This window comes from Thunnus thynnus, chromosome 9, assembly GCF_963924715.1.
Source record: "Thunnus thynnus chromosome 9, fThuThy2.1, whole genome shotgun sequence".
In the NCBI taxonomy this organism is placed as follows: domain Eukaryota; kingdom Metazoa; phylum Chordata; class Actinopteri; order Scombriformes; family Scombridae; genus Thunnus; species Thunnus thynnus.
In genome coordinates this window covers 34940557-34958082 of record NC_089525.1, presented here as the reverse complement: position 1 = coordinate 34958082, position 17526 = coordinate 34940557, and the positions used below count along the sequence as shown (strand labels likewise).

The window sequence follows — 17526 nt, the reverse complement described above, 5'->3', positions numbered from 1 at the left end:
CTTGTTTACTACTTGTTCACTACTTGTTTACCACTTGTTCACTACTTGTTTACTACTTGTTCACTACTTGTTTACCACTTGTTCACTACTTGTTTACCACTTGTTCACTACTTGTTTACCACTTGTTTACTACTTGTTTACTACTTGTTCACTACTTGTTCACTACTTGTTTACCACTTGTTTAGTACTTGTTTACCACTTGTTTACCACTTGTTCACTACTTGTTTAGTACTTGTTTACCACTTGTTTACCACTTGTTCACTACTTGTTTACCACTTGTTTAGTACTTGTTTACCACTTGTTTACCACTTGTTCACTACTTGTTTAGTACTTGTTTACCACTTGTTTACCACTTGTTTACTACTTGTTCACTACTTGTTTACCACTTGTTTAGTACTTGTTTACCACTTGTTTACTACTTGTTTACCACTTGTTTACTACTTGTTCACTACTTGTTTACCACTTGTTTAGTACTTGTTTACCACTTGTTTACTACTTGTTTACCACTTGTTTACTACTTGTTTACCACTTGTTTACTACTTGTTTACTACTTGTTCACTACTTGTTCACTACTTGTTTACCACTTGTTTAGTACTTGTTTACCACTTGTTTACTACTTGTTTACTATTTGTTCACTACTTGTTTACCACTTGTTCACTACTTGTTTACTACTTGTTCACTACTTGTTTACCACTTGTTCACTACTTGTTTACCACTTGTTTACTACTTGTTTACTACTTGTTCACTACTTGTTCACTACTTGTTTACCACTTGTTTAGTACTTGTTTACCACTTGTTTACCACTTGTTCACTACTTGTTTAGTACTTGTTTACCACTTGTTCACTACTTGTTTACCACTTGTTTAGTACTTGTTTACCACTTGTTTACCACTTGTTCACTACTTGTTTAGTACTTGTTTACCACTTGTTTACTACTTGTTCACTACTTGTTTACCACTTGTTTACTACTTGTTCACTACTTGTTTACCATTTGTTCACTACTTGTTTACTACTTGTTCACTACTTGTTTACCACTTGTTCACTACTTGTTTACTACTTGTTCACTACTTGTTTACCACTTGTTCACTACTTGTTTACCACTTGTTCACTACTTGTTCACTACTTGTTTACTATTTGTTCACTACTTGTTCACTACTTGTTTAGTACTTGTTTACCACTTGTTTACTACTTGTTTACCACTTGTTTAGTACTTGTTTACCACTTGTTTACCACTTGTTCACTACTTGTTTAGTACTTGTTTACCACTTGTTTACCACTTGTTCACTACTTGTTTAGTACTTGTTTACCACTTGTTTACTACTTGTTCACTACTTGTTTACCACTTGTTCACTACTTGTTCACTACTTGTTTACTACTTGTTCACTACTTGTTTACCACTTGTTCACTACTTGTTTACTACTTGTTCACTACTTGTTTACCACTTGTTCACTACTTGTTTACCACTTGTTCACTACTTGTTCACTACTTGTTTACTATTTGTTCACTACTTGTTCACTACTTGTTTAGTACTTGTTTACCACTTGTTTACTACTTGTTTAGTACTGGTTTACCACTTGTTTACTACGTGTTTACTACTTGTTTACTACTTGTTCACTACTTGTTTACCACTTGTTTAGTACTTGTTTACCACTTGTTTACTACTTGTTTACCACTTGTTTACTACTTGTTTACCACTTGTTTACTACTTGTTTACTACTTGTTCACTACTTGTTCACTACTTGTTTACCACTTGTTTAGTACTTGTTTACCACTTGTTTACCACTTGTTCACTACTTGTTTACCACTTGTTCACTACTTGTTTACCACTTGTTTACTACTTGTTTACTACTTGTTCACTACTTGTTTACCACTTGTTCACTACTTGTTCACTACTTGTTTACTATTTGTTCACTACTTGTTCACTACTTGTTTAGTACTTGTTTACCACTTGTTTACCACTTGTTTACTACTTGTTTACCACTTGTTTAGTACTTGTTTACCACTTGTTTACCACTTGTTCACTACTTGTTTAGTACTTGTTTACCACTTGTTCACTACTTGTTTACCACTTGTTTACTACTTGTTCACTACTTGTTTACCACTTGTTCACTACTTGTTTACTACTTGTTTACCACTTGTTCACTACTTGTTTACTACTTGTTCACTACTTGTTTACCACTTGTTCACTACTTGTTTACCACTTGTTCACTACTTGTTCACTACTTGTTTACTATTTGTTCACTACTTGTTCACTACTTGTTTAGTACTTGTTTACCACTTGTTTACTACTTGTTTACCACTTGTTTAGTACTGGTTTACCACTTGTTTACTACGTGTTTACTACTTGTTCACCACTTCTTTAGTACTTGTTTGTCCTGATTGGTGGATTAAAGTGAGAGAGGAGACGCGTCAGCCGGATGTTAATCAACACATTTAAAACTGAATTTAATGTGAATCAGTTTAGTCTGAAATGATCAAAAGTTACTTTTAATGAGTTTTAATAATGTCAGTACAGCAGACAGCTGACTGTCTGTCTGACTGTCTGTCTGTCTGACTGTCTGTCTGACTGACTGTCTGTCTGTCTGCAGGTTGGGTGGCTGTGACGGCGGTGGAAGGCGAGCAGCTGCTGCTGAGGGTTCACGGTCCGGCGGCAGCAGGTTTCAGTCTGAGGACGCCACCGCTGCTTCCTCACATCGTCTCTCTGAAGGGAGAACGAGTCCGAAAATCTGCCGCCTACAAACCGGTGAAGCCGGCGGGGCTGCTGGACGGCGGACTGTCGGCCCACGGAGCCGAGAGGCTGCAGGTGGTGAAGAAGAAGAAGAAGAAGATGATGAAGAAGAAGAAGATGTGAACTCAGACATCCTGCAGAGGACGCTCAGATCCTTCCCGTCTCTGAGTCGTTTATTTATTCTGAAACATTTTCTCTGCAGACAGATGTTGGTGTGTGTGAGTGAGTGTGAGAGTTTGAGTGTGTGTGTGAGTGAGTGTGTGTGAGTGAGTGTGTGTGAGTGAGTGGGTGTGAGTGAGTGTGTGTGAGTGAGTGGGTGTGAGTGAGTGTGTGTGAGTGGGTGTGAGTGTGAGTGAGTGAGTGTGTGAGAGTTTGAGTGTGTGTGTGTGTGAGCGTGAGTGTGTGTGAGTGGGTGTGAGTGTGAGTGTGTGTGTGTGAGTGAGTGCGTGTGTGTGTGTGTGTGTGTGTGAGCGTGAGTGTGTGTTTGTGTGTGTGTGAGTGAGCGTGAGTGTGTGTTTGTGTGTGTGTGAGCGTGAGTGTGTGTGTGTATGAGTGTGTGAGCGTGAGTGTGTTTGTGTGTGTGTGAGCGTGAGTGTGTGTGTGTGTGTGTGTGAGTGTGTGAGTGAGTGTGAGTGAGTGTGTGTGTGTGAGCGTGAGTGTGTGTTTGTGTGTGTGTGTGAGCGTGAGTGAGTGAGTGAGTGTGTGTGAGAGTTTGAGTGTGTGTGTGAGTGTGTGAGCGTGAGTGTGAGTGAGTGGGTGTGAGTGAGTGTGTGTGAGTGGGTGTGAGTGTGAATGAGTGTGTGTGTGTGAGCGTGAGTGTGAGTGAGTGGGTGTGAGTGTGAGTGAGTGTGTGTGTGAGAGTTTGAGTGTGTGTGTGTGTGTGAGCGTGAGTGTGTGTGAGTGGGTGTGAGTGTGAGTGTGTGTGTGAGTGAGTGCGTGTGTGTGTGTGTTTGTGTGTGTGTGAGTGAGCGTGAGTGTGTGTTTGTGTGTGTGTGTGAGCGTGAGTGTGTGTGTGTATGAGTGTGTGAGCGTGAGTGTGTTTGTGTGTGTGTGAGCGTGAGCGTGTGTGTGTGTGTGAGTGTGTGAGTGAGTGTGTGTGTGTGAGCGTGAGTGTGTGTTTGTGTGTGTGTGTGAGCGTGAGTGAGTGTGTGTGTGTGTGTGAGTGAGTGAGTGAGTGTGTGTGTGTGTGTGTGTGAGTGTGTGTGTGTGTCCAGGTGCTCTGAGAGGTTGGCAGCAGTAATGTTGATCCTCATTGGTTGAGCAGATATGACATCACATCCCAACAAAGATAAAAAGAGATAAAACAAAATATTAAAGGATCTCACTGCTGCAGTGGAACAAAGTGATCATCATCATCATCATCATCATCATCATCATCATCATCATCGTGTGTTTCCTGTCGTGGATGTGAAACAGGAAGAGACTCAGGCTGTTTGCTGTAAATATTTGATGAATGTTTATGATGCAGCTTCACTGAAACTGATTCAGTCGTTCATAATGTCTTTCTATGAGAGTTACAGTATGTATATATAATATTTAATATGTTTTCTATGTTCAATGTTTCTTTAAAGACAAACAGAAACGAATCAGCTTGAAAATCTTTTATTTAAAAAAGTATCATACAGGTTAAATTTGCCTCCTGTAGATGGAATCACAGCTGCTGTTAGTTTATATGTCTGAACATACAGTGAACACATGACGTTTATACTCAGGAGAAATATGATAATCATTGAAATCTAATCTGATGATCAATGAAGTGAGTTACAGGAAACCTTAAAGGACAAAGATGATGTGATTTTATCTTCAGACTGTTTTATATCCTGCAGTGAAACTGATGAATTCATCACAGCTGAAGGTTCATTTTCTCTATTTGGAGGAAACATGAAGGATGAAAAAGTTCAGTTTAGTCATTAAACTCAGCAGCGTCACTCTGAACAACTTTATTTAAAAATGTACAAAGTTGTGCCGGATCTCTGTGGCATCTTCATCTTCATCTTCATCAGATATGATTTTGTCTCTGAAAAGATCAAACACACACCAGCGTCGTCCTTTTAACGTTTACTTTGTGTTTTTAGTAGAAGCAGGTTGATCACAGTGACACCAGAACAAACAGAAGGAAACACTCGGCCGTCGTCTGTCTGGCTCTTTATTTCCTGCTGATAACTGTCCTCAGATCAGAAGTGAAGGATATTAAAGTTTCTATACAGCAAAAAGAAAAAAAAACACAAACACGAGACTCTCGTTCACTTTGGCTTCTCAACTAAAAAAAAAAGGAATATTGCACAGAATTACTCCGAAGGAAACAAGCTGCTGATTATTCAGATTTTACAGCAAGTTTAGACTCACACTGATGATGTTAGTTTCATTTTTATTCATCACAGGCCACCAAAATGAGACTAATGCAGATTTATAAATGAAGAATAAACCGTCCTGAACTATGAAGATATGTTGTGACGTTTCTACATTAACCTGTAATCCTGCTCGACCAATCACAACTCAGGAAGCAGGTTTGTTACGTGTGTTATGTGACAGTTAACAGATATTCACACTGTACAGAAAGTAAAACGCGTCGTCTCTTTGGACTGTAGAGAAAATATCTTTCAGAGACAAACTGCAGAGTTTAACCGTCCGAAACAAAAACATCAGAATAACTTGTTGCACGTCGTAAAAAGAGAAACGGGACAAAAAGAGCTAAAAAAAAAAAGTATTTCTGTACAGAAAATTGATTGTCAAAGGCACCGAAGTTTTTAAAAATGGCAAAACAACTTATAGAAAATAATATTTGGACAAACTCAACCGACATTTAATATCTTACAAAGTGAAATGTTGAATGAATCCCGAGTAGAAACCCGACTGTAATGTGATGATGCAGTTAAACAGACAGGAAGTCGTCACGGACGCAGCGTTTCAACCAGAATGTTCTGCTCCGGTTCCAGAAAACGTCCCTTCGAAACTAATGAAGCTGCTGCTGCAAATGATAAACATGATGCAGCTACACGTCTGCATGTTCACACGTATGCAAAGCAACAGACTCACATAACGAGTCCTTTGGGAGGCGACTCGTTCCCGGCAGCAGGTTCAACCAGGTGCAGGTGTTCTGGGAACCAAAAGGTGCTGCGACCTGAAGCCGGTTCTCAACGTCCAACATCACACTGGTAACAAACTGATGTCTTATAGATCTCATTTAAAACTACAGCTGAAGCTTTATCACAATTTCACCAAATCTGGTACAACGATGTTAGATCTGGTGACACATGAACATGTTGGTGAGCTGATACCAAAACTGTCACCATGTAACGTGTGACGGACTGAATCTGTTGCAGCGCCAGCCCTGGTTGGATTAGCACCGGATTTATACGGACAGACGTAACAGGTTTGGTGACGTTTTGAGAGTCTGTTGGTGAGATTAAATGTTTTTCCAACAGTAAGTGTGCAAACAAAGATCTAAATCACGCAGCTGAAAACAAAGTACAATAAAATCTGTAGCTGACTTTAAACAAATGTTTGGTCTCTCCGAGTCGACAACCAGAGGTGAGTTTGTAAGAGTGGGTTTCATATATTTCATGAAGGGGGTGTTTGGACCTCTAATGATGAGACATACAGTGAGTCGATGTAACCGTGTTCAGAAGATACAGAATCAAACTTTTATACTGAAGAACCGACGTTCAGACAGCTGATCATTCTCTGGTTTTCTTCCCGACGTCTCGGCTCGTTTTCAGCGCCGAGAGCCTGAATTTAAAGTTTCTGCTTCAAGGGGAAAAAAAAGCTTCAAACAAGAAGTTCATACGGAGTGCGTTGCCATGGATACGGATCCTCATTTCTGTCCCTTAGCGGTGTTGTCCATGTAGTAGACGTTGACGAGGTGGCGGTTCAGGTGGCGGCGGTACTCCACCTCCAAAGGGAACGTGCGGTCGCAGAAGATGCACATGTGACTCTTGAGCTCAGTCGGCGTTGGAATTTCGTCCGTGGGCGTTTCGGGGTCGTTCGCCATCTTCCCCGACCCGGCGCCGCCGTTACCGTTGAGGCCGGAGTCGTCGCTGCCCTCAGAGGCACTGTCACTGATGTCGCTTCCTCCTTCGTGGCTGCTGTGGATGCCCTCGTCGTCCTCTGGGTCGGCGGGTTTGCTGCGTTGGCTCGGAAGCAGCAGAGAGGGCGGTGATGTGGGTTTAGCGAAGGTGGGGGCGGGGCGGCCCTCAGCGGGAGCAGGCGTGTCCTCGACTGAGCTGCCGGCGGGAGAAACTTCCATCTTCTCTGAGGGTTTGTCCAGAGTCTTCTCCGGCACCGATGGAGGCGTTTCTTCCATGGGAGCGGCGTCCTGCGGGGGGTCGGGCGTCGGGTCATGCAGCTGAGCGGATGTTTGAATGTTAACGGGGGATGTCTTGTCTTTAGCCGTTTGTTGGAGTCCTGTGGCTTTCTGGTTGGAGTTCCTGGTCTTCTTCTGCTTTGTGGTGGTGGACTTGTGTTGTGTCGGAGTGGCATCATTTGTCTTGTTAACGTCCTCTGACGCAGATTTCGACTGCAGCTTCTCGGCAGTTGTGGCTTTCAGCCGCCTGGTCTTGGTGGGCGTCTCAGACGAGGACTTCTTGGAAAGATCTAAAGCCTCCACTGCTTTCCTCTTTGCTGCCTTTTCTTTGACCGACTTTTCCTTTTTCTCAGGACTGTCTGGTTTCTGCGGAGCTGCTTCGGCACTTTCGGCACTTTTCTCTGACTTCTTCGATCCAGACTTCCTCGGCTTGTTGAGGCTTTTGTTGTCCTTTCCGCTGCTCTCAGTCTTCAGCTGTTCTTTCTCCTTCTCAGGCCTCTTTTCTTCCTCTTTCTCCACTTTGTGCCTCACGGCTCTTTCTTCCACAGCTCTCTGTTGGTCAGACTTCTCCGTCTCCTTCTGGTCTTTTTCAGGTTCAGTTACTTCTGCCTGGTCTTGGACAGCAGTTTTCTCCACCGGCGGCTTCTTGACTCGTCTCTTCACCTTGCTGTCAGCGTTCGCAGCAGCCGGTACGGCCTCCGTCTGAGTTCCTGTGCTCTCTACAGGATTCTCGTTGATCTTCTCCATCTTCTTTTGCCTCGTTGAGACCTTTTTCTCCGGCTCCATCTTGTCCTTGGTCTTTGGTAGTTTGTCTTTCTCAGAGCTAGCTTTCTCGTTAGCTTTCTTCTGAACCTTGTCAGGTGTTTCGCTCTGCACCGGTTGGGCGACGCTGGGCTTGCTGCTCTTCTTGATCGACAGATTGATGGGACTCGATTGTTTATCGATGGGATCCAGTTCCTCGTCTTCGTCCACGTCGAAGTCCTCCTCGACACTGGATGAATTTTCAAACTTGCTGGCTCTGGAGGTGTCGTCGGCGCCGGGTTTCTTGACGCGCAGTTTGACCTTGGAGACGTCCACGGGGACCTTGCAGCCGGAGTGCCTGGACTTGATGTGGTACTGCAGGTTGCATTTCTTGGAGGCGGCGTACTTGCAGAGCGGGCAGAGGAACTGGCGAGGGTTCAGGTGCAGCTCGACGTGCTTCTTGAAGTTGCTGCGGTCGGCGGTCTTGTACTCGCAGTACGGGCAGGCCAGAGGTTTGGGCCCGTTGTGCACCTGCCGGGCGTGGCGGGTCACCTCATGCTGATTGGCTGCCAGGTAGTTACAGCTCTCACACTTGAAGGGTCGCTCACCTGCACACAGAAAGGTAAAGAGGTCACGCTGCTGCAGTGGAGGTGCGGCAGTGAGCAGGTAGGACAGCAGGAGTTCATGCAGCAGGTGAGTCTGACTGAGTCATGTGATACAGACTCACCACATGTGATCAGCATGTTAATAACAACAATCATAATTACAGGCTGTTTATGTATGTTTGACTTAAAGTTGGGCGATACAACAATATGCACGATGAGATGATATGAATATGACATTAATATGAATTTAGATTGCAACACCTGCCTCTCGATATTCACTTTATTAATTAGAGCTGCAGTTAATTAATCAATTAGTGAATCAACAGAACAATAATTTATTATTATTATGATAATCAAATAATCATTTTAGTCATCAAATAATTTTTAAGATTAATCAGGAAAATAACAGGCAGACTAATTACAAATGAAAATAATACTCGTTAGCAGCAGCCCTGGTATCAGATCAATCAGTGTGATTAATGGTAATATTAGACATTAAATGGATATTTTAGGTTTATTTTCATTCTGATGAACTATATTGATTTGTCAGGTGTCCAACATGACTTTCCATGAAATGATCATATCTAGAGCTGCAATGATTAGTCGATACATCGATTAGTTAAGTAATTAATCAGCTATTAACTATTTTGATAATCGATTGATGGTTTTGAAATGTGAATATTTTCTGGTGTCTATGACAGTAAACTGAATATCTTTGAGACGTTTGATGACGTCATCTTGTCATTTTTAACCATTTTCAGACATTTTATGGATCAAACAACTAATCGATTAATTGGGAAAATATTCAACAGATTAATCAATAATGAAAATAATAATTATAATAATAATTTAATCACATACATATATACCAAAATATTAACTGCTGTGATACAAATTTTTATCCCTGATGACCCTGCTGCTCTTAATTAACATGTATTCAGTTTGTTTATACTTATAATTTAATTATTCTATTAATCTTTACATTATTTACAACATTTGAGTCGGAAGAGTTTTTATGTTGATGTAACAACTTTGTAGCAAAGACATGAGAGTGTTCTGGTAGAACGTGTGTAAAGCGTGTTCTCGTTTAGTTTACATACATGTAGAGTCAGAACATACATCAGCCCTGAAACACCTGAACCAGGACATCATGCAGGTAGATTCAGGTAGTGTCCACACGGAGCAGAGGAGTCTGAACTCACACTGTCTGATGGTTTAATCCAGATGTGCAGGTGTGTTTTTGGTCTGATGGGTTTAATCCAGATGTGCAGGTGTGTTTTTAGTCTGATGGGTTTAATCCAGATGTGCAGGTGTGTTTTTAGTCTGATGGGTTTAATCTAGATGTGCAGGTGTGTTTCAGACTGATGGGTTTAATCTAGATGTGCAGGTGTGTTTCAGACTGATGGGTTTAATCTAGATGTGCAGGTGTGTTTTCAGACTGATGGGTTTAATCCAGATGTGCAGGTGTGTTTTCAGACTGATGGGTTTAATCCAGATGTGCAGGTGTGTTTCAGACTGATGGGTTTAATCCAGATGTGCAGGTGTGTTTTTGGTCTGATGGGTTTAATCTAGAAGTGCAGGTGTGTTTCAGACTGATGGGTTTAATCCAGATGTGCAGGTGTGTTTTTGGTCTGATGGGTTTAATCTAGATGTGCAGGTGTGTTTCAGACTGATGGGTTTAATCTAGATGTGCAGGCGTGTTTCAGACTGATGGGTTTAATCCAGATGTGCAGGTGTGTTTTCAGACTGATGGGTTTAATCCAGATGTGCAGGTGTGTTTCAGACTGATGGGTTTAATCTAGATGTGCAGGTGTGTTTCAGACTGATGGGTTTAATCTAGATGTGCAGGTGTGTTTTCAGACTGATGGGTTTAATCCAGATGTGCAGGTGTGTTTTCAGACTGATGGGTTTAATCTAGATGTGCAGGTGTGTTTTCAGACTGATGGGTTTAATCCAGATGTGCAGGTGTGTTTTTGGTCTGATGGGTTTAATCCAGATGTGCAGGTGTGTTTTCAGACTGATGGGTTTAATCCAGATGTGCAGGTGTGTTTTTGGTCTGATGGGTTTAATCCAGATGTGCAGGTGTGTTTTTGGTCTGATGGGTTTAATCTAGATGTGCAGGTGTGTTTTTGGTCTGATGGGTTTAATCCAGATGTGCAGGTGTGTTTTTGGTCTGATGGGTTTAATCCAGATGTGCAGGTGTGTTTTCAGACTGATGGGTTTAATCCAGATGTGCAGGTGTGTTTTTGGTCTGATGGGTTTAATCTAGATGTGCAGGTGTGTTTTTAGTCTGATGGGTTTAATTCAGATGTGCAGGTGTGTTTTTGGTCTGATGGGTTTAATCTAGATGTGCAGGTGTGTTTTTGGTCTGATGGGTTTAATCTAGATGTGCAGGTGTGTTTTTGGTCTGATTGGTTTAATCTAGAAGTGCAGGTGTGTTTTCAGACTGGTGGGTTTAATCCAGATGTGCAGGTGTGTTTTTGGTCTGATTGGTTTAATCTAGAAGTGCAGGTGTGTTTTCAGACTGGTGGGTTTAATCCAGATGTGCAGGTGTGTTTTCAGACTGGTGGGTTTAATCCAGATGTGCAGGTGTGTTTTCAGACTGATGGGTTTAACCCAGATGTGCAGGTGTGTTTTCAGACTGATGGGTTTAATCCAGATGTGCAGGTGTGTTTTTGGTCTGATGGGTTTAATCTAGATGTGCAGGTGTGTTTCAGACTGATGGGTTTAATCCAGATGTGCAGGTGTGTTTCAGACTGATGGGTTTAATCTAGATGTGCAGGTGTGATTCAGACTGATGGGTTTAATCCAGATGTGCAGGTGTGTTTTTGGTCTGATGGGTTTAATCTAGATGTGCAGGTGTGTTTCAGACTGATGGGTTTAATCTAGATGTGCAGGTGTGTTTTCAGGCTGATGGGTTTAATCCAGATGTGCAGGTGTGTTTCAGACTGATGGGTTTAATCCAGATGTGCAGGTGTGTTTTTGGTCTGATGGGTTTAATCTAGATGTGCAGGTGTGTTTTCAGGCTGATGGGTTTAATCCAGATGTGCAGGTGTGTTTCAGACTGATGGGTTTAATCTAGATGTGCAGGTGTGTTTCAGACTGATGGGTTTAATCCAGATGTGCAGGTGTGTTTTTGGTCTGATGGGTTTAATCTAGAAGTGCAGGTGTGTTTTCAGACTGATGGGTTTAATCCAGATGTGCAGGTGTGTTTTCAGACTGATGGGTTTAATCTAGATGTGCAGGTGTGTTTCAGACTGATGGGTTTAATCCAGATGTGCAGGTGTGTTTCAGACTCTCTGTGTCCGTGTGGACACCTGAGACAGGTACACAGCACAACACAGGAAGTCACAGCACGTAGTTCTGCAGTAAATCACTTTACCAGGTTAATCCCACACGGCTGCTTCAGTGAGAGCACAAACACAAACATGGTGACAAGAAAACACACAAGCATCAATCATCAACCACCACAGGTCTCAGGTGAGAATACTACTAGTACTACCATACTACTACCATACTACTACTATACTACTACTATTACTAGTAGTACTACCATTTCTTCTAATATAATACTACTCCCTAGTCCCAAGTCCTGAACCCAGTGTTTCCAGTACCAGACCCTTAAAGGACCAGTGTGTAGAAGTCAGTGGCGTCTAGCGGAGCGGCAGAAATGGAAGATAATATTCATCAGAATATTTTAATTAGTGTTTAATCACCTGTTTTCATTACATTAGAATGAGTCTTTATATCTACAGAGGGAACAGGTCCTCCTCCACAGAGCCGCCATGATGCAAGTGTTTGTGGGGGGGGGGGGGGGCACTAAATCCTACACACTGGTCCTTTAAACAAGTCATTGTGTGAATTCACCAATTTAAAACATCACTGGTATTAAAACTGAAGTTCTTTTATTTAGAAAGAAACCAATCACACGTTTGTGGTTTCGATCGATCGCTCATCACGTAAACAGCAACGGCGTTTCATCGAGCTCAGAGCGTCTCAACCACAAACACGGTTTGGTTTGGTGTCTGAAGTTCACACCTGGTGACCTGCTGTCATTACACACCAGTGAACCTACAGGAAGACGTCCTGAATGTTTCCTACTGATCACTGCGTTATATCTGCTGCTCTGTAACTCGTCCTGTGTTTAAAGCAGATGTTACAGATGTTGGAGTGTGATGGACTGACCGGAGTGAGTCCTCATGTGTCTGGTCAGGTGAGTCTTCTGGGAACTGGAGTAGTCGCAGTACGGACACTGGAACGGACGCACACCTGTACAACACACAACAGCAGTTAGTCCTACCTGTGTGTGTGTGTGTTAGTCCTACCTGTGTGTGTGTGTGTGTGTTAGTCCTACCTGTGTGTGTGTGTGTGTGTGTGTGTTAGTCCTACCTGTGTGTGTGTGTGTGTGTTAGTCCTACCTGTGTGTGTGTGTGTTAGTCCTACCTGTGTGTGTGCATGTTAGTCCTACCTGTGTGTGTGTGTGTGTTAGTCCTACCTGTGCGTGTGTGTGTTAGTCCTACCTGTGTGTGTGTGTGTGTGTTAGTCCTACCTGTGTGTGTGTGTGTGTTAGTCCTACCTGTGTGTGTGTGTGTGTGTTAGTCCTACCTGTGTGTGTGTGTGTGTGTTAGTCCTACCTGTGTGTGTGTGTGTGTTAGTCCTACCTGTGTGTGTGTGTGTGTGTTAGTCCTACCTGTGTGTGTGTGTGTGTTAGTCCTACCTGTGTGTGTGTGTGTGTGTGTGTGTGTGTGTGTTAGTCCTACCTGTGTGTGTGTGTGTGTGTGTTAGTCCTACCTGTGTGTGTGTGTGTTAGTCCTACCTGTGTGTGTGTGTGTTAGTCCTACCTGTGTGTGTGTGTGTGTGTGTGTGTGTGTTAGTCCTACCTGTGTGTGTGTGTGTGTGTGTTAGTCCTACCTGTGTGTGTGTGTGTTAGTCCTACCTGTGTGTGTGTGTGTGTTAGTCCTACCTGTGTGTGTGTGTGTGTGTGTTAGTCCTACCTGTGTGTGTGTGTGTTAGTCCTACCTGTGTGTGTGCGTGTGTGTTAGTCCTACCTGTGTGTGTGTGCGTGTGTGTGTGTGTGTTAGTCCTACCTGTGTGTGTGTGTGTGTTAGTCCTACCTGTGTGTGTGTGTGTGTGTTAGTCCTACCTGTGTGTGTGTGTGTGTGTGTGTTAGTCCTACCTGTGTGTGTGCGTGTGTGTGTGTTAGTCCTACCTGTGTGTGTGTGTGTGTGTGTGTGTGTGTTAGTCCTACCTGTGTGTGTGTGTGTGTTAGTCCTACCTGTGTGTGTGTGTGTGTTAGTCCTACCTGTGTGTGTGTGTTAGTCCTACCTGTGTGTGTGTGTGTGTGTGTTAGTCCTACCTGTGTGTGTGTGTGTGTTAGTCCTACCTGTGTGTGTGTGTGTGTGTGTGTGTTAGTCCTACCTGTGTGTGTGTGTGTGTGTGTGTGTGTGTTAGTCCTACCTGTGTGTGTGTGTGTGTGTGTGTGTGTGTTAGTCCTACCTGTGTGTGTGTGTGTGTGTTAGTCCTACCTGTGTGTGTGTGTGTGTGTTAGTCCTACCTGTGTGTGTGTGTGTGTGTGTGTGTGTGTGTGTGTGTGTGTGTGTTCGTCCTACCTGTGTGTGTGTGTGTGTGTGTGTGTGTGTGTTAGTCCTACCTGTGTGTGTGTGTGTGTGTGTGTGTGTGTGTGTGTGTTAGTCCTACCTGTGTGTGTGTGTGTGTGTGTGTGTGTGTTAGTCCTACCTGTGTGTGTGTGTGTGTGTGTGTGTGTGTGTGTTAGTCCTACCTGTGTGTGTGTGTGTGTGTGTGTGTGTGTTAGTCCTACCTGTGTGTGTGTGTGTGTGTGTGTGTGTGTGTTAGTCCTACCTGTGTGTGTGTGTGTGTGTGTGTGTGTGTGTGTGTTCGTCCTACCTGTGTGTGTGTGTGTGTGTGTGTGTGTTAGTCCTACCTGTGTGTGTGTGTGTGTGTGTGTGTGTGTGTTAGTCCTACCTGTGTGTGTGTGTGTGTGTGTGTTAGTCCTACCTGTGTGTGTGTGTGTGTGTGTGTGTGTGTGTGTGTGTGTGTTAGTCCTACCTGTGTGTGTGCGGATGTGTTGGATGTAGTTGCTCTTGCGGTCGGAGAAGTAGGAACACTGGCTGCAGGTGTGCAGTTTGCTGGGGAAATGGTTCCTCAGGTGTTTCCTCCAGTGATACTGGCTGACGGTGGTGTACGGACACAGAGTGCACTTGAACACCCTGAGAGACAGACAGACAGACAGACAGACAGACAGACAGGGATCAATACATGTATTGATCATGCTGTAGAGTCACAGGTAGACAGGTGTGTCATGTGTTACCTGTGGTCCTCGCCCTCCTTGCTGTGGTGCTTCAGGTGAGCGATGTAATGGTCGTAGCGGTTGGTGTTGTATCCGCACCGTTCACAGCGGATCAGCCCTTTGCTGTCGCCGCCGGCGGCTGCCGCCTCCCCGCCGCTCTCCGCCTCCCCACCCGATGGCGCCCGTGACTCCGGTGTCTCCGCCTCCTTGGCCTTGGCCTTGCTGCGTCCCTCCACCCGGTTCACCACCATCATCTTGCTAACGGCGTGGGTGCTCAGGTGCTCCACAAACTCCTGCTCGTTCTGCGCCTGGAAGTGACAGGGTTTACAGTGGAACGGCTTCTTCTTCTTCGCCCCCTCCCCCGCCGCCGCCGTCGTCGTCGCCGCGGGGCTGTCTTTGCGTTTGGCGCCCGCCGGAGGCGCGCCACCGCCGCCGCCGGCTGAGGGGCGGGGCTGAGAGTGCCGCGACAGGTCTTCAGCTTTGTCCCCGTCGTCCTCATCCTCCTCGTCCTCCTCTGTGTCGTTTCCTACGACCACGGCGACGATGCCCGGGCCCGGAGACTCGGGGTACTCGATGATGCACACCTCTCGGTGGTTCTGGTTGTCGTAGCTGTACCTGAACGCACCGGTGAGGTGATATTAATCAGGATAAATCTGAGTCTGTGACATAAAACTAGTCCTCAAATACTTTAATATTCTCATAGTAAGACGTAACCATGGCAACATTTACATTATAACACACTGATTCCAGACCTGATGATGCTCTCGTCCTCGCTGTCCGAGTAGTTGCATCCCACCGTCTTCAGCTCCATCATCTCCTTCTCGTCCGCCGCGCTGCCGCTGCCGTCGCCGCAGCCGCCACCGCCGCCGCCGCCGCAGCCCTCCGCCGCCGCCACGTTGGCCAGCATCACCAGCTGAGGGGCGGGCAGCGTGTTCCTGGGCATGTCGCTGAGGGTCTGACCGTCCTCCATCAGGGAAACTCCCACAGGAAACATCTCCACGGGGAACACCGTCTGAGCGGCCATGTCGACGTTCAACGCTTCACCTCCGCGGGACAAAAAGCTGCAGACGGGACGACATGGCGTCGTTATAGATTATCAGCAGTCATATCAGTGGATATCTGACACATTTACAGTCTTTGTGTTTCCTGTTGAGCTGCAGGTGGAAGTTTAGTAACAAACATTTCTACTGGATTTGCCTGAAGCTTCAGATTAACTTCCATTGTGAGGTCGTTATGAAGGATCTTCTGATGGTCAGTATGAACATTGATTACAGCTTTAATGTTCATCTGATGACTGTTGGTTTAAGACTCACTTGATAAAATGTGAACTTGTGCTTTCAGTAGTTTTAGTTTGTGCTGCATATTCTGAATGAAACCGTCCTTATTGCCACAAAGTAATCTAGAGCTGCGACTAACGATCTGATGATTATTTTCTTGATTAATCGATTAGTTGTTTAGTCTATAAAATGTCAGAGAATAAGTCAAAAATGTCCTGTTAGTCCCAAACAACCAGGAAATAATCACGTTTAACTGTCAAACCATCACACCAAACGCCACAACTCAAAATCACAGGCGTCTGTTGATTTTGGACGTTTCATGCAGAAAAGTTGCTGTAATTTAACAAATATTTCTTACAGATTTCTTGACTTTGTGTTAATTATTTGCGATGACACAAATCACAGTTTCCTGGTTTAAGAGCCTGGAAGTTTTTTTTTCCTTTTAAAATAACTCAACAATGAATCGATTATCAGAATAGTTGTAGTTTATTAATCACTGCAGCTTCCACATGTTGCTGTCAGGATCCCTGCAGATGTGACTCTCTGCTGTTCAACCTGGAAACAGGCTGGAAATGTGTCTGTCGGCCATTTTGAAACAGCACCACAGTTCAGTCGACAGCGACACAGAAAAACATCCAGAAGTGCGGCTGGAAAACACCCAGATTACCACATCCCGGCGGTCTGTCCCCCCCCCCAGCACCGGAGCACTGACTCTACTGGAAAACCCGATTAAACCTTTAATACAGATAAACCTGAATATTAGTTTAGTTAACAGCAAGCTAAAAGTACTTTAAAAACGTTAAAGTTATTTCACACTTCAGCACCGACATCGTGGTGAATATCTGTGTTATTTAGATCCAACAGTGAAGTTGGCTGATCGGCTCCGAGCTCCACATGTTGAAAACATTTTACAGTTAAACTGATTCAGAGTCTGTCGCTGAGATATTTGGTGAAAATCCTGTTAAACTACTTTTAAAAAACTAGACGTTAAACCGGGACAACAGTCGGTGTAAAGTTGTTTTTTTTTCCAGCGACCATTTCAGAGAAAGTTTGCGGAAGCGCACAAGTCGAATCAAACAGCGACAATCAGATTTAAATGTTTAAATAAGTGAGTTAAACGTGTTGGGGGACGTTTCCCGGTGTTTTCAGCGGGAGAAGGACTCGTTAACAGCGGGTTAGATGTGAGTAAAGTGCCGGTGAGTGTGGGAGTGTTAGCCGTGGTGCTGATCAGCCCCGGACAGCGCCTTCTTCACCGACCCGCCGCCTCCATTTTCCTCCAAACTACCGACAACTTTCCACCGCTCTGCTCCGCCTAACAGCGGCCCGCAGCTGCTCTCTCACCCCGGACACCTCTCACCCAGCGGCGGGGACACTCACCGGCTCCTCCGATCCAAACTTTAACAAACTTTCCTGCTGTTTGTTTCCTCTTTCTGAGTGTTTTTTTTTGTCTTCGACGAACAGCGCAGAAAGAAAAGTGTTGGGGAAGAAGTTTCTGCACATTCCTCCACAGCGACCCAGCAGCGACGCACAGCTGCTGACGTCAGCGCGTTCTCCACAGCGAGCCA

The 17526-nt window shown here is 44.5% G+C and overlaps 2 protein-coding genes across 4 annotated transcripts in view; one reads left to right on the top strand and one right to left on the bottom strand.

Annotated features, from left to right (window-relative positions):
* The window catches only part of noa1 (nitric oxide associated 1), a 10624-nt gene extending 5233 nt beyond the window's left edge, over positions 1 to 5391 (top strand). For 2 of the 3 annotated variants that reach the window (XM_067598250.1, XM_067598249.1), the window contains exon 9: positions 2589 to 5391. In XM_067598250.1, coding sequence (XP_067454351.1) covers positions 2589 to 2851 — 263 coding nt within the window. In that variant the 3' untranslated portion in view covers positions 2852 to 5391. The remainder of the gene's footprint in view (positions 1 to 2588) is intronic. The other variant, XM_067598251.1, reaches the window with a different exon arrangement.
* On the bottom strand, positions 4315 to 17526 carry rest (RE1-silencing transcription factor). Its single transcript, XM_067598248.1, has 6 exons — positions 17339 to 17526; positions 15437 to 15745; positions 14706 to 15299; positions 14444 to 14604; positions 12563 to 12646; positions 4315 to 8380 (listed from the first exon to the last, which is right to left on the bottom strand). Exons 2-6 carry the CDS (start codon positions 15706 to 15708, stop codon positions 6543 to 6545), a joined length of 2949 nt encoding a protein of 982 aa, XP_067454349.1. The 5' UTR covers positions 15709 to 15745; positions 17339 to 17526; the 3' UTR covers positions 4315 to 6542.